This window comes from Perissodus microlepis, chromosome 23 (assembly GCF_051167445.1).
Source record: "Perissodus microlepis isolate ML-2025 ecotype Zambia chromosome 23, ASM5116744v1, whole genome shotgun sequence".
NCBI classification, from domain to species: Eukaryota; Metazoa; Chordata; class Actinopteri; order Cichliformes; family Cichlidae; genus Perissodus; species Perissodus microlepis.
In genome coordinates, this window is record NC_140482.1 from 31,247,466 (window position 1) to 31,274,195 (window position 26,730).

At 41.1% G+C, this 26,730-nt stretch overlaps 1 protein-coding gene across 8 annotated transcripts in view; it reads right to left on the reverse strand.

Moving 5' to 3' along the window:
* Positions 1–26,730, reverse strand: part of celf5a (cugbp, Elav-like family member 5a) — a 185,723-nt gene that overhangs the window by 60,090 nt on the left and 98,903 nt on the right. For all 8 annotated transcript variants that reach the window (XM_084920858.1, XM_084920851.1, XM_084920853.1 and 5 more), the window contains exon 3: positions 21,783–21,831. In XM_084920858.1, coding sequence (XP_084776984.1) covers positions 21,783–21,831 — 49 coding nt within the window. The remainder of the gene's footprint in view (positions 1–21,782; positions 21,832–26,730) is intronic.

A 26,730-nucleotide genomic window follows, 5' to 3' on the forward strand; every position in this document is an offset into this window, starting at 1 on the left:
TTCAGCTGACCTTTCCCGGGAACATCCAGGATCATTAGAAGCTGAATTCTCCCTTGAAATTGCAAAGGTAATCTACAGTCCAGCTTCCTCGTTCTCCTTTTACCCCCAAAACTACCACAATCCTTGCTTCCAGAGATTCACTGCAGGATGAAGACGTGTTCTTCCATCTCAAAACAGTAACGGAAAAGATGGGAGAAAAAGCGATGAACGGCAGGCAATGGAATGAAGGAGAACAGTGGGAACACTACAGTACATCACTGAGTTAATCTTAAACTTCTATAATGATACATAGCTTTACAGACTTCGATTATGACCACTTGTTAATGTAATGATCTTTTAAAAAAGATTAAATACCTGCAAAGTTCGGTGGACAAACAAATTGCAAATCTATGGTGTAACATATTCAGTTCAGTTCAATGAAATTTTAATTATAGTGCCAAATTGCAACAATAGTCACCTCAAGGGATTTAATATTGTAAGGTGAAGACCCTGCTGTCAGATGACTGCCTATGAGCAAGCACTTGGCGACAGTGGGAAGAAAAAAAGCTCCCTTTAAACAGGAAGAAACCTCCGGCAGAACCAGCTTCAGCGAGGGGGAGGCGTCTGCAGTGACCGATTGGGGGTGAGGGGAGGGAGACAGGACAAAAGACAAGCTATAGAAGAGAGCCAGAGATTAATAATAACTAATGATTAAATGTAGAGTGGTGTATTATCACATATTGAGCGAAAAGAGATGAGTGAAGAAGAAGCACTCAATGCATCATGAGAAGCCGCCAGCAGCCTGGGCCTATTGCAGTGGGGAGGATTCAGGGTCACGCGATCCAGGCGTTGCTATACGCTTCATCACTGGAGGTGATTCCACAGAAGAGGGGCCTGAAAGCTGAAGGCTCTGCTTCCTATTCCACTTCTAAATACCCTTGGAAGCACATGTAGGCCTGCAGTCCATTAGTGAAGTGCTCATATTGAAATATGAGGTATTTAAGACAAGATGGGTCCTGATTATTCAAGACCTTGTATGTGAGGAGAAAGATTTTAATTTTTTTTCTGGATTTAATAGGGAGCCAATCAAGAGAAGCTAGTATGGGAGAAATATGCTCTCTGTTTCTAGTTCCTGACATAAACAAACAAATCAGATAATGAAGTAAAGTTTTTGGGCTGAAATGTGCCATCAGGACAGCTTCAATATATCCAGCAGTAAAAAAAATGTCCTTCCAAAAAGTTATTCCTTCATTTCATGTTTCGATGGCACTGCCTAACACATCAGTCAAAAGGTCCCATAGGTGTTCAACTGGGTTGCCATCTGGGGACTGCAAAGGTCAGAGCGTTTGGTCCACATACTTTCATCCTCATTTACGCATCTTGTGAACTTTCATACTCCATGGATAAGGCACTGTGTCAAAGAATGAAATCATCAGGATAGATATGATTCATAAAAAGAAATAGGTGACCACCCAGAAACACTTTGTATTAATATGTAGTGATAAGTGGGCCTAAACCAGGGGTCGGCAACCCGCGGCTCTGGAGCCGCATGCGGCTCTTTAGTCTTTATTTTGCGGCTCCGGGTGGTTGGGGAAATTAAATTAGAAGTATTTAGCTGAAGTGTATTTTATTTGTGTTTAGTTCTTTTTTAACTTGCAGTTCTAAATTGGAAGATTATTGTGATTTTGAAATATAAAAATAAAATTATATCTTATTATTTTTTTCATCGCTCAAAATAAGCGTCACACCCGCGGAAGCCGGTATACCCGCCGAAACGCCGTGCATTTATCGAGACTTTTGACCCCAGGTAGGCCAATTATGGATCTTCGGATCCATATTATGTCGGCAGCTGTTCTCCACCGTGAACTATGTTAAAAACAAACACCGCTCACGCCTCAAAGTCGGTTGTTGTACGCATACAGCCGGCTGTAGCTTTTCAGCTCACAGCCTGACAACACAACAGCAGAGAGAGCACAGACTTTAAGGCGGCGAGGCGTGATTGCGGGTCCCGCTCATGCAGCGGCACTGCAGACCATGCCCCGCCACACACATTAACCAGGTAAAGTACATATTTAGGCAGAATTTTGCAAATATCTATTTTTTATTTTTTTTTTAGCAGTATAGTGCTTTTTTTCCAATTATTTTTTAAAAGTCAGGTCAAGGCTCCAAAAGCCCAAAGGCGATATAAGGGTGGCGGCTCACAACAGTTTTTGTTTGCTACATGGATCATTTTAGTTCAGCTGGGTGTCTTTCCTTTTTTTATATTTCTTTAAGAGTTCAAAATGTGTTAATTACATAAATAAAATGTAATTTTCTCTGTAGCACTTCATGGATTTCATAAGCAACACACCTTAGTTGTTCTGTGGATTCTTTTAAAAAGCAGTTAAAAACTTTTGTTCAAACAAGCCTTTTGTTGATCTACGTATTTTATATTATTTACATTATTTACATTTGATCTTTTACATTGTGTATAATGTCTATTGACTGTATTGTTTATTTTAATATTTGTGTACAGCGCTTTGTGACTGCCTGTCTGTGAAAAGCGCTTAATAAATAAACTTTACTTACTTGCTTTAGTTGTTCACACAAAACATAAAGGTAAAAAAAAAACAATATATACAGTGTTATCTTCATTTTAGATTTCAAAAAGTATTTGCGGCTCCCAGTGTTTTCTTTTGCGTGGAAACCGGGTCCAAGTTGCTCTTTGGGTGTTAAAGGTTGCAGACCCCTGGCCTAAACCATCCAAACAAAATGCTGACCTAAATCTCCTGGCTGTAGGGGAAGGTTACATTTCCCCAGTTTTTCCTTTAATTTGTCAAAAGTCTTTACACGTTCCGTTTTAGAAGCTAAAGCAAGATCAATCCCAAAAAATAGGACAGGCAGGAAAATTAGATAATGCCCAATGTGTCAACACTAATGCTGATTTTTTTTAAGCAAAGCCAAAACCTACAACAATCACATTCTTCAAAAAATGGCTTTCTCTGATGATAAAGCGTAAGAAACAAAGAGTAGTAGCAAACAGCAATAAATCCTGCTACTGACTGGGTGTTATCTGCTATTATATTTAATGAATAAATGCATGTACAAGTACTGTATCCTTGATGAATCATCTAAATACATACGATAATCCTCCTGCCTCCTAAAAGATGCAGAAGTTCAGAGGAATGTTATTCACATTTTTACAGAAAGAAAATATATCGAAACATTTCCAGTATGTCTGACAAACAACATATATTTTATTTTCTATATTCATGTTAAAAATAAACCTCTGTGGAAGTGTATGTTGAACATTTTAAAAGCTCACCACAGTACTCAAAGATCAAAGATCATTTCAGCGGTTGCAAACCTACCAAATAGCCTCCCATATGTGGGCGTCCAGTAAAATGTCAATATCCACTGAGTGACCCTCCCCTGCTGCCTGATCTCACAATCTATTTCTTTTGTTTCAGTTCTTTGAATGTGCCTGTGGGAGACATTCTCTCTCATTGCTTGAAACAGTCTTGTCTGTCCCAGATCAGATTCAGATTCCTTTATCAGTCAGTGCATCGCAGATGCGTTGCCGAACGAAATTACGAACACAGAAAAACACAAAAAAACAATAACTGTTTTCTGTTATAAGGTTGGATATCTCTTTGAAAAGAAAACAATGTATATGAAGTAATGAGGTTAAAGCAGAGAGCTTAAAGGCACTGAGTTTGCCTCATCTAAAACACACAAACATACACAGACTTAAAAAAAAACAACAACAAAAAACCCCACACATAAACACGCAAATTCTACCCATAAGAAGCAAGCATACCTAAAGAATTATTTTACTCTTCTACTGCAATCAGATTTTGTTGGTGATGGGAACTGACTCGGAACCAAAATAAATAGATAGTAAGCAAAAAGGGCTGGGAACAGCAGTTTGCTGGCAGCGCTCTGAACCAGGTGAGCTGGTGCAGGCAGGGACGACACCAGCCAAAGGATTAATGGTCTCAGGGGAAGCCAAGGTAAGCCTGCTGCTCCTGCTTGACATCTTTGTACTTGTAAGAGCACAGAAATTAGCCAGGCAATGCAGTGAGTAATGGCCAGGGTGCTTCCATCAGTCCCATTTAACAATGCATGCAAAGCCAACAGAGGAAAATGCAGGGAGAGAGAAAGAAGTAAATGCTCTCTCGGGCATGTGTGCAGAGTTGCATTTAGCACTTTATCACATAATATATAGCGCTGTAAATGCAACAGAAATATTACACTTTCCCCCCGCCTATTAGGATACATACATCAAATATCAGACTTATAGAACAGGATTTATTTTCATATATCACTTTTAGTAGAATTCACTCATTTTGGTTCCGTCGAAGACAAAAGAACGTGTGAAAAATGAATAAACAACAACACACTAAACGATTTCCCACAGCACGTTCTGTAGCTTTAATGTCATTTAGTGATTAAGATAAAACGATTTTTGAAATTAATATTACACTTTTGAACCAATTTAGCAGCGCGTTCGTGTTTGAGGAACTCTATGATGGGATGATGTTTGAATATCACGATACTTTTGGAGTCGCTCAGTGATGTACAATCATCCGCCATAATGACTCACACTGGAAAAAATATCAAAACGCCCACATAGACTTCTAAAACCATTCCTGCAGCACAATCCACTTATCCACTATCCATCTGTTTGTTTGCTCCACTCATCATTTGTCAGTACTTTATCTGACATGAAGTCAAGCCGACCTCAGTCACTGCTGTCTGCAGAGAAAAAGTTGCCCCAGGGCCTTAAATGATGCTCAATAACGGCTCATTTTAAGAAATTTGTATAATCATAGATTCGGCATCTTTATAACAGAGATTTTTTTCATCTTTATACCAATTTCTTCTCCTCGCTACAGTTTTAAATACATTTTGATTATATGTCCTTTTCACAATTTGTGAGTTTTTCAAGCTAAAACACTGCTCATTGGCCTAACTGTTCTCTGTATGCTCTTTAAACAAGTATCTACATACGAACACGCAAAATCTGCAGGAAAGACACAAAATTTTAAGTACTATAAGGTCCACTTGTAGTCTGGGTTCTATTGGCCAATCACCAGTGTTGGGCAAGTTACTTTGAAAAAGTAATTAATTATAGTTACTAGTTGCGTCTTCAAAAAAGTAACTGAGTTAGTAACTGAGTTAAAAGATTCTAAAAGTAATTAATTACTTGAAAAGTAACTATTGCGTTACTTTAAAAAAATTGTTTAACCCTCTGGGGTCCAGGGTATAATTGGCCATTTTTAACTACTTTTGATGTTTCCTCTACATTTCACCTTTAGAAACTATTTAGTTTGCCTTGTTTGGTATCATTCTTTTCAGCACAACCTCACGTGTCTGAATTTACAGATATGTTTTCATTTTGACATACTGTATTAACACAATTGATCTAAAATCAGACAAAAAAACATAAAATCCGAGTAGAAAAAGTGATATTTTTTACTGTAATAACCACAAACATGTTTATTGAATCATATTTCGTAACTTTAAATGCAAATATAAATTGTCAGTTTTAAAATCATATGCACAAGTTTTGCAAACAACAAAGTTATTTGCAGCCATTTACCTTTTACCCCCCTTTTTTTATAACCATTTCAAACTATTTACAGAACAAGCAGGTGTTCTGGATTCAATACGATGCCGCACAAATTATTTGTGCCACTCCAAATATTTCTGCCCACTATAAAGGAGAACATCACAGCCTGATACCTGCAGGTCTGACAACAGCAGGTGTGTCACTGCTCCTGTTTCTACCTGGAGACAGCAGTCGCCTCATTGTTCTGACACGCAACACAAAACTATCCACAACACTACACATTAACTACACACTCCTAACACGCAAAACATCACAAATCGCTCACATCTCAAAACTCGCGCTCTCTCTCTTTTTCTGCTGTCTTTCTCTCTCTCTCTCTCTCTCACTCTCACTCCTAAAACTTCCCCCTCTTCCTAAACAACCAAATGTCATGTTGTCATATCATTTTTGATTGGTCGACATGGTGCCTTTTTCCACCAACAAGAAAGGGCTGTTTTTTGTTTTTGTTTTTTTATTTTTTGTCATAAGCAGCGAGTGCTTGCTGCGCTGTCCTTAGATGTTAAACGTGACGAAACTATTGAGGAAAAAACACGTATATATTGTTTATCATGACTCTGGTTTTACGTGGCCTATCAGCACAATTTAAAAACTGGTATATATCACCTTGTTGCTTTGTCATCTTGAAGTGGTCATGTGATTGGCTTACCACGACTACTTCATTCTTCCTCAGTCAAAAAGCAGCACTCATGCGATTGTTTTGCCCCCTTAGCTCCAGGTGTTGTGCCAAAAAGTGATCATCGGGCAGAAAGTGATTGCCGTCCGCGGGAGCGCGCAGCAGCTTAAAGCTGTAGCGCCCAGATTACTTACAGCTACTTCCATGCAGCTGATATAAGATGCGGTAAGCTGAAGACAGCTTCAACCGTCTGTTTGTTGAAAAATAGTAACACGACCGCACGGCATTTTCTTGTTAGTAACGGTAACGGCGTTGTAACGATAGAAAAAGTAATTCGTTAGATTACTCGTTACTGAAAAAAGTAACGCCGTTATTTCCATCACTGCCAATCACACACGAGGCTTTGGATGCATGCATAGCAACAGAAGAAAACAGGCATTGCATTTGCTTAGGTGCCATATTGAAACTAGGCCCTGTTCTCTGATCTCAAAGCTTTTCTATCATCTAAACTTCATCTGCATGAGTAAAGAGTTTGTTTACACAAATAAATACTTGATATTTATTTCAGCTATAATATATTTATTAAAATTTGAGTAGGCTGCTTTTCACTTCGTCCATATGTACAATGTCTGTACTGTGAAAACAGGGACAACATATTATGGTGAGTTCTGACAGCAGTCCAGACCTATGTGGTGCTTAGGCCCCTCCAGATGTTCAGATATTGTATCATACTCACACTCCTCAGAGACTTATGTCCCTGTACACACCAAATGTCAGTGACTCGCGACGTGCTCAGAATTGTGCACACTCATATACACAAGATAACCAAAAATCGTGCGGACTACTTACATTTTCTCAAGCACACTCAGCTGGGTATCAATGTATCTATATTTCTACCAATTTTGCTATTTTACACACAACTTTGGTTGCTTTGAAAAGAAATTCTATCCAATCGTATGCACAAAAAAAATCACGAAGACTCACACTGTGGTTAGGCTTGGAAGCAGATTTTTGTCACCATTTGTTAAATCTAACCAAGGCATTGGCAACAGAATAAAACTGTCCTTGGTTTCATGGTTGCTTTCACAATGGGAACATTTTTGTAGTCACAAATTCTGAAGAACCATGCTAAACAACTGGACCACAATATCTATCTGAACAAACAGATTTTCAGACATTCTTAAGCCTTCCTAGAAAAACATTGTCCTCTTGCACATTTTATTTCCTTCTGTATTTATTACTGTAAACCTGCTTCTCACAGAGCACCAGCTAAACTGTTTCCAGTTGCCTCCAAAAGGCTAGTAAATATTTCTGTTGTAATAGAAGTTTTGCCACTACTATGTCTTGCAGCACTTTGACTTTCTCTCGTGCAATATTTTGACTAAATTTCCACTCAATTCTTTTAATTGTGTCATAGGAGACACATGTGAGTATAATACAAAACAACCAAAACCGGTTTTCCTTATTCTTTTCCATATGGGTTAGTACTTCCACACTCGCCTATCCTACTTTTCGTGTGAGGAAATCAAGAATGCATAATCCTCCATGGACAAGAATGGATGAATGAAGAGATGGAGAAATGAAGGGATGAGGTTTGGTCTCCCAGCTGTATAAGGCTTAGGTTTACCCCAGCACGCTGGTTCCTACTAATGACCAGAGGCCCTGAATTCCTCTGGCTCCCCTGGGAAAACAGCTGCTGCCATCCCCAGCTTCTCCACAGGCTTTGAAGGAAACATGGCAGTAGTTGAGCGGGCTACACTCCTGCCAAGCAGAGCAGCAACTCAGGGATGGGGACAGACAGGCTTGTTGTGCCAGCAGGGTGGCTAAGCCTGCTGAAACCCTATCCAGCCAATTACTCCCTCCGAATGCCAAGCTAGCTCTCTAATGGAGAAACCGGGGACCACACGCTGTTCGGTCCCCTCGCAGGTTTGCAGGTTTTACAGGTAGGTGTTACCTAAGAGGCAGTAGCACTCCCTCTTCAGGTCATTTTTTTCCTGCCCTTTCTGACAGGTAAAACTGAACAGAAAATAAGTTTAGTATGAGTCTCTCCAAACCACTTTGTTTAAAATGACAAATTCTTTTTAGATCTCTTGTTTCAGTTTGCCATCCACTCACACATGGCCCCTGGTTGAGCTTACCCTTTAGACCATTTGCAGAGAAAAAGAAACTGCTTTACAGAAAAGTAGTGAAAATGGCCAGGCCAGAGGGGGTGGACGCCTATGGTTAGACTACCTAATCATTCTGTCCACGTTCCTACTGTTCAGATAAGCAGCACAGTGCCTCCAGTGAGCCTTTCCTCCATTGAAGGCATACATATACTTTAACACAGCTAATTTGTGCAAGTCTTGCAGCACTTGCACACCATTTAGAGATACACTTCAGATTTCACTAGAGAGCCAGTGGACCGTATGGCGGGATGGGGGTCAGAATAAATAGAGCTGCTACAACACGGGATGAATAAATTCCAAATAAGTATTGTTTCTCCAACCATTGTTCTCTGTCAAAGCTGTTGAAGTAGCAATCAATGCTACTGTTATTGTAAATGTTTTCTAGCAGCTGTCGGTAGACTTTAAATTGGGAATTGTTTAGCTGGAGTTACTTTTAATTAGGTTTGGATTGTTTAATCACAAAGAAATACCTGTGCTTTTCTGTAAAATTGTTAAAAACAACCAATCACGCTGAAGAGAAATGTGGAATTACACTGGCGAGAAATTAATTTTATTACACGTGGCAGCTTCTAGACTGTTCCTTTTCCCTCTGTGTTTATAAAACAATTTGGGAGAGTCCGCTGTAAAAACTTTCCTCTAACAATGTGTTATCAGACTGAGAAAAACAAGAGAGAATCAATAGGACCTGTGGTCATGTATAATTTGCAGGACAAGCACTTGACTGCCAACAAATAAAGATTTTTTTCCCCCCTCTTTTCTGCACGTTGCATTCAAGGATATTTGTAATAGGTGGCTATTTTCACCGAGATCCTGCCTGCAAGTCAGCTAAAATGACGGAATTCCAGTGAGCATCGCTGTCCTCGTGTAACCAGGAGGCCTGAACATGTTCTTCACTCCTGTGTTTATATCCATGCACAAGCTCAGCTGAGACACACTGACAAGCTGCACTTTTCACAGCTCCTAGCCAAACCACACTGGCAGCACAAAAAAAAAAAATCTTTTTAATTGCACGGAGAGTAGTGTGCAATTCCCAGCAATTTTTGTGCCGTGGAAAATCTTTGTCTAACCACAGCATGATGTTGTTTGTGTTTGCGAGCGTGCGTGCATGTGTGTCAGGTTGGTTGGCAGGCTGTAAGGCTGCCTTGGCTAGTCAGAGAGCTCTTCTGCCTGAACCAGCTGGGCCCTCCTGTCTCCCTCCAAAGCAGTCAGTGCAGACCACATGGTCTCACCCCACTCTGAAAGGTGCCACTGAGCCTCACACAGCTAGACACACACACACAAACAAACAGGATGACACATAGAGTGCAAGCCCTAAGGCCGACATATTCCAAGGAATACCTTCTGCTGTCTACACACTGCAACCTGACCTGTTCAGCTGAGCCATCCATTCACAATTATTTGGATAAAACAAGCCAAACAAACACATGTATGAGAGCACCAACAGTATGACATGAACCAACATGAACAGAGTACAAGCCTGAATATTTCTGGTAACTTTACAATTTTTTTGATATGGAATTGGATATAAACAAATTTCTGAGTATTTGCTATTTGCTGAATCAATTCTACATCTTCACATTTTATTTTTACGTTTGATTTTAGGTTTTATGAAGATATTTCGGTAGCTTAATTTTTTGCCTTCTTTAGCCGTCCTTAAAAAGTCAGTCCATATAAGTAAATTCAGAACAAACAGGGATGAATCACTGGTATTTATCTGTGATTCTTTATTGTTGAGTCTTCATGCATCTTTCACTCTGTGCGACTACAAATGTCCTCGGGTGATTTTTATGTATAGAAAAACACCCTATTTATACTTTGCTTTGTCAACTGTGTTATTCTACAACAAGGCTGAGCTTTTGAACCGACCCTTGTTTGATGGAGAAGCTATTTGCTCTTCAGAGGTTCATTTTATCAGTCTCTCTGGATGAGGTCACTAAGGTGGATAAAGATAAAGAGACACGTGGTCTAGAAAAAAAGGAATGAAGAGGAGAAGAACAGCAAAAGCTAGATGCCGGGAGGTCCGTGTCACATGGTCGGCCCGGGACCTCGTGGTGGAGGAAGTGCACTTCCCCTGAGCCTTTTTTACCCTTTAGCTGCAGTCAGGCTGAGTGGACAGAGGTAGGTGGGGGAGCGTAAGGAGAAGAGGGAACGGCAGAAAAAGCAAGACGAGTGAGCCGAAGAGAGAAATGTTGTATTGAATCCTAATGTCAGATCAGAGCTGAGCTGAACGTTGAGGAGATCTCTCCTGCCAGCAGCGTAAGAATAGGCATTTGTATCAAGGGTAAAAAATATTGTGATCTCTGATTATTCCCTGTTTCACCTTTCATTAATATCATCCAGATAGAAGGCAGAGCAGCTTGACATCCACACACAAGCGGGGAAACATATTTTGCAGGCACGCTAGCGAGATAGCAGAGGATTCTGACAGAAGCCTTTGTTTTCTGTGTGCTGCCGCTGTACATTACTTCTCTGCAGTTGTAGGTCACATTCGTTTCATACTGAGCTTTCTGTTGACTGCTTTCAGCTTTTCATGTTCTGTTTGTGAGCTCGTGTGATAAGAATGGAAAAGGGCAATTTGCACGGCGGTGAAGAGAGCTCAACCCACCGCCACTTAAGGCAACACGAAAAAGAAAAAAAAGCATATTAAGGAAACATCTTCATCAGTTTGAAAACATGTGTTGCAAATGTGCACGAGTCAAGCAACAAAGACGCACAGCCAAAAACAGAAATGCGTAGAGCCAACACATGTGACACGTAGCACGCTTCACAAACTTAAAAAGCCACAAAGGATTGAACAACAAGCATTTCCCAGCTGGGTTTCGCACTTTTTCTGTCGTGTGCAAGCATGTCTGTTGCTGTATTTGCCTATTAACAGGAGAGTTTGCATGCAATTTCCTCACAGTAAATATAACCATGTATGAATATATGAATGAATCGTATTAAAATACTGCAAAAGTGGCCACTTTAACGAGTAAATCATGCTACGAACAATATATGTTTTATTAGGTATAAACACCATGGCAAATACTGTTTTTTTGATTTTTATTTAAAGGCAGGCTCACTTTGTTTATATTTTAATTAGATGGCACAAATAAAATCCTGTTTCCACTGTCATGCAGGGATCCCATTTCTCCATATAAATAATTCAGATTGTACACGCTGGCAGGCCAAGAATAGATTCCTAAAATAACACAAGGCAGGAGGGATGGAGGAAGGTGGGTTGTAGAAAGGAGTAAGGCCGAAGGGGCTGACAGTCAGTGAGCCTGGGACTTTGGCATCCCTGAGCACCTCAACCTCCACTCCTTCCTTGACCTGAGAAAGGAGGCAGCTGTTGATATAATTACTATATTAGCCATAACTACACCCACCATGGAACCAAAAGATGCCATCTTCCTGTCTCATAACCGGATTTAACATGTTCACCTTGCCATCCCCTGCTCCCCTCGCTGTCAGGCTGGTCTTGCTAAACAGAGCTGTCATATATTAAGAGACCCTTTCAGATTAGGATGCCAAATAGCCTTGCAAAACATCTCTTGCTCCAACAGTCAAAGTAGTGCTTCAAGGTTTCACTTTAACATTCAGGAATCAATCCATGTTTCCAATCCAGCATATTAGGCTGATGTGTGCCAGCAGTCCATGCAGGCAGCTGTCCAGAGCCGTACCTTTCCCTAAAGCACATTGTGCCTGCACTGCTTCCCGATTCCCTGATAACATTAATGCCAGACAGATGTCGCTGAACTAGTCCAGACATTTTCTTAATATCAGAGTTGGAGGCTGGCCTCCTTTCTTAGCCCCTGCTGAATTTCCTGAAAATCTCCCATGGCTTTTAAGAGCACTACAGTATTGACCCACAATATCTTCCACATCAACAACAGTCGAGCCATTCCTCTCCCTAATGGTAAGAAAATCAATAGGTGACGAATGGATTTATTTGTATTTCAAGCAAGTTTTTTGTAATATTTTTGTTTTGTTTTTCTGACAAGTTTATTGCTGCAGGGCATGCGGAGCACAGGAGGATAGAGTTTGCAATATAGTCATGAACAAAAAAAGAGAAGGAAACAGATCTGTGGACCTCTATCAGCTGTTGTCATTCGACAACCGGTAACATCAGTTCCAGATGGGATCTCTTCCTTATCACAACACTGCTTTGCTTCTGTCATTAGCCCAACTCAGAAGCTAATCTAGAATGAAAAGACAGTTTGACCGTCAGATCTCGCCCAATAACCCTCTCCACCATCAAAGCGTTCTTTGAAGTTCACATTCCCTAAAATTGGTGTCAGGTCAGAGCTTTAGCAGCCAAAGGTAGAGCAGTCATATGAAAGCTTGTTCCTCTCTCTGCTCACAGTGTTCACTAGTGCAGCCTTTAGAAAGGGACGTTCTTCATGTTTATTGCAAAAAGGCAATCAGGATGGCCTGGATTTGGATTTGGCCACAGGATGAACCAAAGTCTCTGGGGCTATGTTCAAGAACTTTTTTATATGGAGTCCCATTCGCCAGTCATCCCTGACAATGCCAGTTCGCCTGATAGACTCATCATTGAGCTGGGGCCAGGGGAGAAGTCAAAAGAGTGTGGAAGAAGAAGGCTAAAGGGAAGAAAAGGAAAACAAAGCACACTTTGGGGGATAGTATAAACCTTGTACAAATATCAGTGCAAGATCTAAGGGATCAAGTGAGAGAAGAGAAATATAGTAAGGGTTTTGTTTTTTGTGTGTTTTTATCTCATTTATTTATTTATTTTGAAGAAATGAAGGAGAAAAAAACAACTCTTACATGATGAGCTACCACGGTCAGGCCATGGCAGTTTGAGCATAACCACGTGTACACTTAAGGCAGCGGTGTCGAATACACACATGAATACTTATGAATAATGTTAAAACACCTTCTTCCTCGGCGTATCAAACCAAAGGTTACCCCAATCATCTTTTCAGCTTCTGCAGTTTTACAGACCCGGAATGACTGCTTCTCTCTCCATTAGCTCTGCACTTGTTTGACTGGCACATGGGTGGGAAGAGGGTGAATAGAGAGTGGGCGGGTGGGTAATCACACGACTGTGTGTCACAGTGCGTGCATGCTCACTATTTGTCGTTTCAGCAGGTGAAACCGGAAAGGCAGGTGAGATGTGGCTGAGCCTAATTTAAAAGCCTCTTTACGGTGCCCACTGAACCAATGTTGGCATTCACTAATGGTGCATCACAAGCATGTTATCCAATGCTATTCCTCCTTGTCCTTATGTCCTGTGTCCTTGTCTGATGTCGCTGCTTTAATAGCTCCCAGAGCTGAAGTCACAGACAATGTAGGCATAACAAAACAGTAATGAATTTTATGCTAATTTAATATTCCACTAAAAACGGTATTTTTTGACCTAATCGCGCTTTAATCCACTGCGCCCGTATCCGTGCCTGAATCATTTGGTTGGAGCAAGTGTCCTTTCCAGTCTAGTGGTAGCATGGCGCAGTGATTTAAGTGAAGTGACTGACAGTGAGAGAGACAGAGGGTGCTACGAGAGGCTAATGGAGTTAAAATACTGAGATGAAGAGATAGAGGGAACGAGCGACTGGAGGGACAGACGTGGAAAGCTAGCTGAGTTACAGGTATTGTAATGAAGATCTAATTTGGTTTTCTCAGTAACTTTGTTTCATGTTTTGCTAACTTTATGAACCTGCGTCTGGTTTATACTTTGCAGAGTCTAAACATCCTCGAAAAATCTAATCTTGTTTTCACACATCAAGCATTAATGTGTAAAACTTTGATTTTAGATTAAAAAAAAATATTAAAATACACGAGCTGACATTTTTATTCATCTGGAAGTAGCATATTGTTACATTCAATTTCCCCACGCAAAAGTGCTCGTCTAACGCTCTCAGAGTGAAATTGTACTGATGTACAATTAGAGTGACAGGACTGCATATATTTTGACTTCTCTTTAATACTGACTGAAAAGGCATTTTCTTTGTGTTCCTATCCTGAGGTAGAAGATGCTCTTGTTTTCTTGTTTCCTGTCTCTTTCTTTGTCATCACTTTTTTTCTTTTTTTGCCATGGCATTTTTCTCTTGTGTGCTCCCATTTTCTTTGTCACTCCTATTTTTTTTTGACAGGTTACTGTCAATGTATAATAACCTATAATAAAAAATAAATATGTCCTACATACAAAGCACATTTGAAAATAATGCAAATGTGTAAACACTTCATGAATGTAAATAGGTTAATTTAGACCAAATCATCTATTGGCATTTAACGCTTAAGAAATGTAACGTAAAATATGACTTGTGTCCAACTATTTATTTGTACACTTGCGGTTTGTGTGGATTTAAATGGGTCAATTTCTGTTGCTCATACACAATCGTTGTTTCCCTTCTGTCGGTCTTTCTTTACGGCAAAGCTCCTAATAGGCTTTTTCCTCTCTCAGTGAACAAACAGGACATTTTCTTTCCACATGGAGTGCATGGGAGCAAAGGTCTCACAAAATTAGGGCACCGAATTCAGGGCTGGGAAGAGGCCAGCCTGCGAAGAAAGGAGAGCAAATCTTACTCCACTGTCGGGGAGAAAAATATTAAAACATCTAAGAGCGCTACCCCAGAAATCTTCTGCTAAAAGCAATCGCACGTCTGCTGTTGGGTTGTGTACCGACTTGTTTACTTCAGTCCACATCGTAACTAACTCAATTTAACTCAAAACAAACCGGACAGCAAAACCTGCATCCGTGATGTATTAGTGTTACGTGCGCAAATGTGAACAAATTTCCCTGCATGCATTCGTCTCCGGTCTGCTTTAATCTCCTCCCATCTGCTAGTGGACCTCCTCTCCCTGTTCGGAGGCCTGCCGCGCCCCCGCCTGATCTGCCAAGTCTGACCTCACTGTGTATATGTGTACGTGTAGGTGACTGTGTGAGCGAGAGCGTGTGTGGGTTACTTGATGAGCCCGATTCCTTATGAAGTGGTGTCATTAAAGCCGAGAGAAGAAGCAAACGGGTGATTGCAGTGATTTGGCAAAGGTTGCAAAGACTCTGCCGTCCAATCAGAGCCTTTGCCTGGCCTCCTCCAGCTCCACTGCAATCACAGAGCAGCAAGTCCGCGGAGAGCAGGCACACACTTATGCTCCCACAAATCGACACATCAGTTTATCAGCCGCAGGTACGGGCTTGGCATTGCTATTATCAGCTTAAACTGTGGAAGACAGACTATACAACCAGAAGATCTCACATCAGGTGTTCATAGAGATCTCCTAATAGGGAATATGTTTGGTCATACCTATTAAAATGTAATGTAATGATAAACAGGTTAATGCAGAATGTTCTTAGGTGAAAGGAAGTGAAATGATGAGGTCTAAATGAGGCAAACCCTAAAAAAGTCAGTTTTCTTATTTGAGTTTGTGTCACTGAAAGTGTTTGCCTTGCAAGCCTTGTTAAGCTAGTGTATAAGAATGCATGAGCTTCCACAAAGACCTAATTTATCAAAGTCCACATTTAGAGTATAGTGCAATGAGAAAGAATCAAATTTGCACATAAGTCTTGCAAGAAATTGTGCAAAATGATGTTGTGTCCAGATGAAATTTTTCGGAATAATTTAAAGTTAAGTATTGCTAAAGATAATCATTTTTTTCTTTTTTAGTGACAGTGACACAAAGGATTATGGTATGTATTATACTTTAAATAAATATTGACCCTGAACTGTTGTATATTATCTAGAGTTCCAGTGTTTTCAAAGGGCACTGAGGGAAAAGAACACAGAAGAAGGAGGGGCGTCAAAGAGAGAGAAAAAAGGGAGAATGAAATACAAAGTGTAGAGAATTGAGTACTAAATTGACCTGGGGTCTGTCTGTCCCCAAAGAGGTGGAGTTGCTGTAATGAGAATGGCATACCAGATGCATACGAGGGCCGTCTCTTCCCTCTCCTCATCCCTCTCTCAAAGAAGACAAGTTTGTTTCTCAAGGTGATTGTTGCAGTGATAAGGGAGAGGGTGTTATTAAGGGTGACAGCGAAGGGGCTGAGAGGCAGTGGCTGACTGGATAACCTTGTCCCCATCCCCGCCTCGCTTCCTTCTTCATGAGCATCTCCACCACCGGCCTGCCTGCCTGCCTGCCTGCTCGTCTGAACGCAATCTGCTGGCTGGAATTACCTCCCGGCCCCAGGAAAACTAAACATGATTTCTGACCTTTCCTTTCTGTGTTCAACAGTAACCTTTGCTGATCCGCCCACGCTACAAGACCATTGCAACGAGCAAAGGACAAAAAGGAGGGGATTTTTTTTTTTAAGGAGCGCAAGGATGAATGTGTGTTTAGCTGAATTTATGTATGCATGAATATTTATGGGCAAGTACAAAGTGTAGACGAAATACCTGAAGCATGAAACACTTGTACAATCAAAAAACACTGCAGTAAAAACTACTAAGGTGTTTCAGTGTTCACGTTCTCATTTTTTTTAAGTTTGCGATGTGTTATACGGAAAAAGTCTTCCTGGTATTTTGTCCACTGTCTGTACGCTGATGCTGCTCCTGCGTATGCTGACCGAGTATCACAGAAGCTGCCACTATAGTGTGTTTGCCTTGGAAAAAAAAGAGCACAAGCTAGTGTATTTGCAGAAATACTGTATCTTTCAACTGGCTAAATTCATTACATCATCACTCTGAGCTCTTGTTGTTCTTTGCCTTGTCAGCAAGTTTTGCATTGGTATTATCATTAGTAGTTTGTAAGATAAGGCTAATTGATCTCCACCTACCCAGTGTATTAGTGAATTGTTGTGCTTCTCCTTCCACTGACTCTGCATAACTCCTACAGCCTCAGCACAATCTGACCCACAGGAGCAAAGCACATCCCTATAGAAATTATTTCATCATCTCTCTCTCTCTCTCTGTTGCTCTCCTGCCTTCTCTCTCCTTGTCTGTCATTCGTAAACCCAATTCACCCCACCCCTCCCCTTCAAAACAGCCCAGTTCGTGCTGATGTGAGGGTAAATGTAAGAGCTTACGGGCAGAGTGACCTGAACATCCCAGGCAGACTCGGTGGAGTTAGCTGACTGAACTCTTGGTGAGCAAAGGCCTGTGTATCAGTATTGTTTGTGTAAGAGCACCAGAGGGGATTTGGACAAGGAGTTTGAGCTCTGAATGTGTGACCCAGAGCTGGCTTTACTATTGGATTAGCTCACCCTGATCCCCACAACCTCTGAACATACTCCCTACTATTTCAAGATCTCTCCATTTATGCCCAGCCAAGCACATTGTGACCAGTAATCTATAGTTTTCGTCTCTCCAAAGGGAGAAGATATACTGTTCAGCTTTTTGCTTTGCCCCTATCGTTCCTCCCTCCATCTCACTGGTTTAGCCATACTTTTCTCTATTTTGCACTCGGTCTGTGTGCGTGCGTATGTGTTTGTGTGTCTCTCCCACTTTCTATATCTCAGAACAAATTCCTATTGTCCACCTCTCTATTTTTGCTGTTTCTTTTTTTTTTCCAACGGATTGCTCTTGCTCTAACTACCTCTTTCTCCTTCATTCCTCCTCGCTTTTCTAAAGGGGATCAGTAGAGCTTAGAGGCCTTCCTGTTGGTTCATTACTAAGCTCCTCTGACACAGAGAACTTGTCTCTCTAGTAAAAAGGGAGAAGAAGAAGAGCACAGACCACTGTGTTGTCTTTTATACCACATTAAAAAAAAAACCTGAGCACAGAACAGCAACGTTGCATGTATCCTGCATTCTCAATCTAGATTTCTAATCTTTCTCCGCACTCCCTTATCTTCACTTTCCATTTTACTTATTTCCTCTTGTTCTGGTTCTATCCTCCTCTCTCTTCTTGTTCCGTCACATCTCAGTGACCTGCAGCAAACCTTTTCATTGTCCTTCAGTTTGAGTAAACATAAAAATGAAATGCAATGCTGCTGCTGGGCCCACAATATAAAACACAGCTCATGAAAGGAAAACAGACCCATGCCACTCAGCATATGTGCACACCGTATGAGTCTACGTGTAAATATGTAACCTATAGTGGGCATGTCTCTTTGTGTGCGTATGTGTTCCTATTATCATCCAAATCCGACTTCCCACTGAGTGTGTGCTCGCGTGAGAGAGAAAGTGTGTATGTGTGTTAGAGGTGCATGGGTATGTATGAATTCGCCTGTTTGTCCTCTCTGTGTGGGTGTGCGTGTGGGCGGCAGGCCTGCCTTGAAAATGCCAGAGCCTGTTTCTAATCCAGGCCTCCTCAGTGGGCTGTAGCTCTAGCTGTGCCAGGCAGGCCTGCTGCAACACCAACAGAGCCCCAGCTGACAGCTCGCCTGCTCCTCTTTCTGCTTTCTGGACAATATTTGAGCTTAGAACTTTAACAGTAGGTTAAGCTGGAAAATACAAAGAGCCACAGAGGAATACAAAAATGCAGCACTTGCACAGAAATATCATTTAGCCCGTGAGCAGAATGGATCTTTAAAAAAAAGCCTGATACAAAAGACAAAATCAAATGAAATGACAGTCTACAAAGGAAGGAAACACTAAGGGGCAGGCGGTAATGACGGAACGCTAAAAGACGAGCTGCTGGTAAAAGGTTTAGGATGAAATCAAAGTGGTTAAAGCTGATTTATCTTGCCTAAGAACGCCAAACTCTCTAAGGAGGGACTGAACAGCCTTTCAAAAATGAAATATCAGCAGCAGACAGTGCCAGTCATCAGTGCCATGTGTGATGGAAAATCAATCTATTTCATATCAGAGACCTGCGAGGAGAAAATGAGAGAGACAGGTCCCTGCTGCCTCCTTGCTGTGCCTCTTTAAACGTCTCCCCAACAGAAACATCCCAGAACAATCTGCGTCATCGGTGACGGAGACGTTCACAGCGCTGGTGGCTCAATGTGTAACGGCTGCTGTTCTGCTAGATTAGGTAGGTGATTGGCCATTAATATTCATTTCACAGTGTGTCTTTGTTAGGCGGCAGCAGGGGCTGACAGTGTTTGGATGGATTTACTCTACCATATATATTTCCTTTAGTTCTATAGTGCAGTGCAGTTTCCTGATATGGATTCTGTCAAGCTACCTATTGGCCGAGTCTTCTCCAATTCTCATAAATTTGCTCTAAATATCAAACAAAAGTGAACGCTCCATAAAAAGGTAAAAAAAGGAAATGCTCAGTTTTGCTCAGGTATCCAAGAGTCATCAAATATTTAGTGGAATTAGGAGAATATGTTCTACCTTATTCCTGTGTGAGGTCATTTCAGTTTTTACTGCAATAATAATCAGGGATAGTGCGCTGTTCTCGCCTGGGCCTGTCTGGGCTTAATAACAGCAGAGAGTTGCTCCCACTGAAGCGAAGGTCCAGCAGGCATAAAACCACAGTAACAGGTCTTTCCCTCATGGATGGAAACCTAGTGCAGGTGATCTGAACTGTCCTCCTCATAATGAGATTAAGGGACTAATTAGGATGACTGTGTGTTTTAGTGTGACTGTGTGCACTGAGGAATATATGCCCCCTATCGGACTAGCGGCGTGGCCCCTGAGAGAGCAGGCCACGCTGAGTCTGTCCCTCGTGTCCCTCCCTCCACTGCACTAAGAGCCTAATTAATATTTTTGCATCTGCTCTGCAGTACACTGGGTTGATTTATACTCTAGAAGTTACTGATCTGGACGGTGAAGGCAGGCAGATAAGCACAAAAAACAAATAATAATAATATTGAAGGTAGTTAAATTTAGCAGTGATTACTGAGAAAATCAGAATTACAGCGAATAAGATGCTAAAGCTTGTGAAAGTAGGGCATAACACAGGCTATTAGCTAACATAAATTATCTTTGCCAATAATTACAAAGGAAAGAATTCAGGACAGCAGATTAGAAGAAGAACAGCAGATTTTAAAATGACAGTCAGATCGTTCCCCTCCCCACAAACTACGTCTCCTCGCTTTCACTTCTGTCCTAACCTGTTAAAGTCACGCTTGTGTTTGATTGCCCCTGTGATGGCACTCTGACCTGTTCATTTAAGATGATGTGCGACTCTCAGGTCTGTTCCAGCACTCATTTGTTCCTCAGCGGGGTCCCCACGGCCAGCCACTAAGAAGACCCCATACTGACCAAAGTGCCCTGGGAGCTCTAAACCCAGCTACTCACAACCAAGTAAAGAGACAGCTGAGTGTCATTGTTAATGTGGACACACAGCACCACAATGGCAAAATCAATGGAGCTATAGGGGACATCAATCTTGACAGCACAAGACCCTTGTGCTTGTCTCACCACTCCTGTAAATGTTTTAGAGAAAGAGGGAGGATTGCATAGAAAGAAAGAAAGAACGAATGAATGAAAGCATGGGGGACTGACAGTGATCTTTATTGGCCTTTCCTCCATTCATCTCGAGGGGTTATGCTGTCCTTTGAAGATTGTGCATGTGACAGGCAGCCAAGTGGCCAGCAATCCTAATTCACCCAAAACAGGCAGGGGTTTTTAGGTAAAGCCTCAGAAGTGCTGCACAGCAGCTGCACACATTTGGCATCATTTTTGCATTTTCTCTGCCTCTGTTTTAACCATCCAAACCTCTCTCTTTGCACCAGGATGACAAATACTGAACAGCATCCCTCCTTTAAATAACAAAAAGGAACTTGCTTTGTTACGTGGTGACACGAGATGAGATGCACACCAAATAATAACAGTGAGGTTTTGTTGTTTCTGCCACTGACTTGAAGGATGCCTCTGCATCCCATTAACATATATGCAGAGAGACAGTGAGTACATAAAAGCCTCCAAATATGGGAGAGATCAAAGAGGACAGAATTAAGGCCAAATAATGAGGATCTTGGCAAGATCCCTGCACATTTATTGATTGTTTGGCAAGCTGAACAAGCTTCTGCTCCATTTTTCCTGTCTATACTATTTAGTCTTGTGATTCAAATGCACAAGATCAAGCAGTGTGGGTTTTAACTGGATCTTTGCAATGGCTACGGTTCCAGTACTGATTCTAATAACTATCTAAATTACAGTGCAATAATAATGTATTCACAACAGGAAACAGGGAAAGAGAGATGGGCAGAGCTCACCACATCAGTGAAACATTCTTTAATCAAAAAAAGCACACGCATGAGAGATTAATCCATAAATCCAGTATTTGAATTACTATCAGTAAAAAACAACAAAAAATTACAAATTGCTGCAAACCTGGTGACATGCAGTCAAGTCAAGATTACATCAAACTTCCTGTTTGATGTCACCCAGTCTTTTAAATCTACATTCACATAATTTGGTTACATTTTGTTCAAATTGCTCCCATACTGAATAGAAGTGCAACAACAAGAAGGAAAGGGAAGTGGGATAGGACAAAAGAAGAGTGTTATTATTATTGCATTTAGAGCAGTGGAACAGATGAGATCAGAGGGGAAGAAATGAAGAGAATTAGCCTAGATAAGGCAGATGAAAAAGAAGGAGGTGAATAAATGATGAAGAAAAGAAGACAACTACCTCCACGGCTCTCGCTGTCAGCTGGTTTCACCTGGATGGGGCGAGTCATCTGGAAGAGAGAAAAGAAAGAGTGTCAGCGAGGTTAGAGGTGGCGACTTGGGCCGGCGTTGCTACAACAGAAGGCCACAAACCAGGGATGTCAAGCTCACTAGCTCCCATATGAATAGCTACTCTGCAATACTGATCAAAGTGCCGTGGCTGCGGAGGCAATCTAAACACCATCATACAGCTGAGTCAACTTGATACTGTAGTGTTTCTGGAGCTGGCTACTTAGTGAAAACAAAACAATCTAAGCTCCCATTTACACACACACACACACACACACACCCAATCCTATTTGGGATTTTTCATGGCGGCTGCATGGAGAAGTTGAAGGGCTGCATATGTGTGTCTAAGTGAGAGAGACCAAGGCAGTCCTAATAAAAGTGAATCCAGCCACAGGAGGAGAGAGATCAATGCAGGCCTATTGATCCAGGCCCTTGGGCTGTGGAGAGTGTCTGGCTGGGAAGGATTCTCTGGTTAGAAGGCTCACTCTAATCCACTGGACCCTGATAAGAATGGCATTGCCTGGATTAGATGCCTCTGTCATCACAGCCTTTGTGTCACGCTCTCCTCCTTCCCCAATCTTACCTCCTTCTTTTTTCATTATTGTTGTTCAAGCTGAACAGTTTTGCCCGACTTTGGCAGATTTGTTTGGAAGAAGGGTGAAAGATGGAACTATGATTCCCAAAATGTTTGTTACAGCAGCAGCTGTTTTTAAATTGAATATATGAGTCTTACATGCTGGTTATACACCCACCTGTGCATATAATATGTATATGTACGGCAGCAGAGCGTAAAGCTCATAAGATGATTTATCTGCATACGTCAAAATGCCAGCATCACACCCTACTTTGACTGAGGCAACAACTGTGAGAACAAAAAGACTGGATTAAAAAAATGAGACCACAAATAGCCCAAACATGTAAAAAGATTACTGGAATATAAAAGCAACCTCTTGAACCATTTGTAGCTGCTATTTAAGACCACTTGTCATTCCTGGTGTTGCAGTCAAATGACTAAGAAACCGCTATGCGCTGATATTTTTATAGCCAGATATGTATATTTTGAACCATCGTCCTGTCATGTATCTTTTTTCCTTCCCGTTCACTTCCAGAACAGGGCTGAAAAGGTCAGATTTAAAGACAGGGCAGTCCAATAAAAGCATGACATGTTCAAGGAGAAACACCATAATGGGATTTTAAAATGTCTTAATAACATGCTGATATATGGGGCAGAGGCCCAGGCCCGATTCATTAAGTGCTAAACGTATCCATTTTCACCTTGAGGAACTGAGTAACCTTCCCTAGCTGAAATTATTCCATAAATTTACCCATCGTAAATAATAACTAGAACTAGCTAAGACTTTGTAGGAAAACAGACAGGATGTTATCCTTGTGAAGGTTGTGGTTTCAGCTCCTCGTGTCTTGGGTGGCTCCTCTCTCTCTCCCTATCCATCTACAAGTGCTTTCTTTTCCTTGTATAACACGAGCAAAGTAGCACTACGGTATGCTAATGCCAAGCCACGGGGTGCACTGCTCCACAGCGTGTTCGGATAGATTACAGACTCAACCGCAATACTATCGCACACGTTCAAAGCAACCTCCGAGACAGAAACACCTCTGAAACGGGGAAAGAAACAGCCGCAAGACAAATTCGCAGATAACTTAACAACCCTCGGCTCCTTCGCAACAACACAGGAAATCTTTGAATTTGCCTTTGACGTGTCAAACGGACAAAAGACGCTTCGATCCTGCCAGTTGATTTTTGTTCAAATGCATGATGGAGGAGGCCAAATCCACGGCTGTGGCTCTACAATGCTATGATCTCAGCCATCTCTACAGGGTGCCTGTGTGTGGGAGGCAGTTCTCTAAAGCTAGTTACTGTTCAGCCTCCAACATGCCAGCTTAATGGTCTATTTATTTGCCCGAGAGCAATGCATTATGGTCCAGAACAGTCACAGCTGATGGCTCTCAGTTTGTTAAATTTCCCTTGAACACATAAAGAAAATCGTGTAATTCCAGCAGAAATTAAGTGCAAATTGTACACCCGTACTATTAGCGTGCTCACACATGCACAGACAAGGTAACTTAAGTTAAATTTATTATGTACTGGTGTTGCCAAGGAAACCATTAATTAACTCGGCTACTTTAGGGCATCTTTTCTCACTATGCCCTTTAACAACTGGAGCTCGCAGATTATTGACATGCTAATAAAGAATGAAACAGTAACTGATTCGTTTCTCTCTTTTATCTATTAATAAATATTTGGGAGTGATCAAGTGAGAGCCTCGAATGAAAATACCAGACCAAAAAAAAAAAAAAAATAGGTGAGATTTTGGAAAACGACAAGAAGAAATGGAGAAAGTCGTAAGAGAAGCACAGCGCCGAAGGGAGAAAGAGAGTGAAGGAAAAAGATGCCTGCAGCTCTTAGATAAGATTGCCTCTCTGCTGAGTGCCATTTCTGCTGCTCTGACTCCACTTTCCTGCCTTTCACTTTCAAACACACTGTGAAAAAACCCCAAAAAGACAAAACAAAGAGGTAAAAAAAAGCACCTGCATTATACAAACACTGTATATTTACAGCACAAATTAACCACCTGCCTCCCTAGGCTACCCTCTGCTCAAATGTACTGTTTGCATATTTGTGGGACATCAATTATAATTGGCAAAACGATGAAAATGCATTTTGAATGTGAATAAATACTGGGAGAGAAACTCGCTATATCTATATGTCTGATATTGTGGAGCACAAATAATTTGTCTCTTATATTCATTTTTTTTCTAAATTTGTTCATTATTATTTGCATCACAGGATCTACAAGGGGAACCAACCACATACCGCATTAATCAAGATTTTGATTTATCTAATGGGTTTTGTATCTCCCACAGAATCGTTGTTATACTAATTTCATCATTATGTAAAAATACATTTTCTGGTAAAATAAAAGTTTGATGCATGTGCCTTCGGTCCTAAACATGTTTTTTAAACCGTGTGGAAGAAAAGATGGGGACTTTCTTCTTTCTGTACATTACTTATTCTGAATCTTAGAGGTTATTACAAGGAGATTGTGAAAGTAAACTGACCGTGTTTGACTGAAGCAAATAAATAAGCTTCAATCAGTTGCTTCACGATCTTCAAACTAGCTAACATTCTTTGAATTCCACCTCGAGCGAAAAGAGTTTCTGGTTTTCCCAGTAAGCGCCCTGGTCTTTCTCCATTTCCCATTCCACACACTGTGTTGCTCTAAGGGCTTTGACAAATCTATATGCTTTCATTGAACCGCCTCATTTGCCCAGTTAAGCCCGCAGTCAGTTGAATTAAAGCTTTTAACACTAGTATGTTGCTGTTTTATGAGAAGGGTCAGACGGAAACCCCGGGGCTTGCAGAACATAATGTAGTGTGCACTATGCCTGGAATATACACACTCAGCCAGCTGGTTTGTCTCTGTTCATTAGTCTACAAGACTGATGGTCAGCTATCTCTTTACATATACTATTACAAAGTGATACACATATCTAAGTACCATATCACACTTTTTTAACCTGGTAAAATGGCACCTAACACAGGTGTGGTTTCTATTTAAGCAATCCCTATCCACCTCTGGGATCGAGCCATTCGAGTGTCTGATTTTATATTTCACCACAAAAGTCAAAGGATGTGTAGTCGAGATTTTGTCAGCCAGTTGTGTGGTGGATTTCAAGTCTACTGCTGGCACTATCTGTGACAGGAGGAAGTTCATAACTAGAGTTTAGCAGGATTGAGCAGTACAAAGTCCCATTCTTTAAATGGTGAAACAGAGACGGCCAGTGGAGAGACAATAACGCAAGACCTGGTGCGATTCCAAGCCTCAAACAGTGCAAATTTTGAACTTTCATATTTATGAAAAGAGATACACGAAAACATGAACAGTAAATGGAAATAAAACTGCAGTAAATCCCATCTTGTTTTTTAAAAAGCCAATTCCTCAGTAGAAGCAGTCCTTTAGAAACAGTTATCCAACAGCTCTTACTTACACGGCTGCAATAAAATAACTCTAACAGCCATATAATATGTGTGATGTCTTCTGGCTTTCGTTCCAGTTTAATATAGAGTAATGTTTGTTCTGGGATCATTAATACGCATTAGTGGGCCATCAGAGCTCATACTGCTGCACTGCTCAGTAACAGGAGCATAAACAGCCCCCTTCCGACTGTGCCATCTCAGCTGATATAATTAATATTTCCAATTATTGATCTGAGGGAGTGCTGAGTGGTGACTGTCCGGGGGCCCCGGCTCTAGCTAATAAATCTGTACTGTATACAGTAGGAAGGAGAGCGTAGAGAGGAAGAGAGCATGACACCAGAGAGCCTTTGTGTAATGTTTTACACTTTAAAAGTGCTTCGTTGCAATCACAATAGTAATAAATTATGTGCATTTTTGTTTTGGTTAAGTTTTGTTTTTATGCTGTAGCATTCTTGGGGGAAGCACTTTGTCATGTTTATCTTGAAAGGTGTAATACAAATTAGATTTTACTTATTAAAAAAGTGAAAGCCCTGCTTGTTGTCACCAACCATTAGCACAAGTTCTTGATATATTCCCATTACCGTGGGCCTATAACACAATGTATGTGATTTCAAATACATTAGATGTTGGATCTTAGCAAGTATGGACCCAAATATAAAGTTCATGAATGAACAATGAAAATGAATATTTGAATGAAAGATAAGAATATTTGAATGAAAGATAAGAATCACTTATTAAGTCCAGGAACAAAACAATACAAAGACACCAGAGATAGCCACGGAAAGAGCACAAGGGCAAAAAGCCAGACCGCCAGCTGACAGAGACAACACTACCTACATACAAAAATGTGATTGGGTGCAGGTGAAAACAGCCAAACGCAGGGGAAACTCATTACCAAAATAAA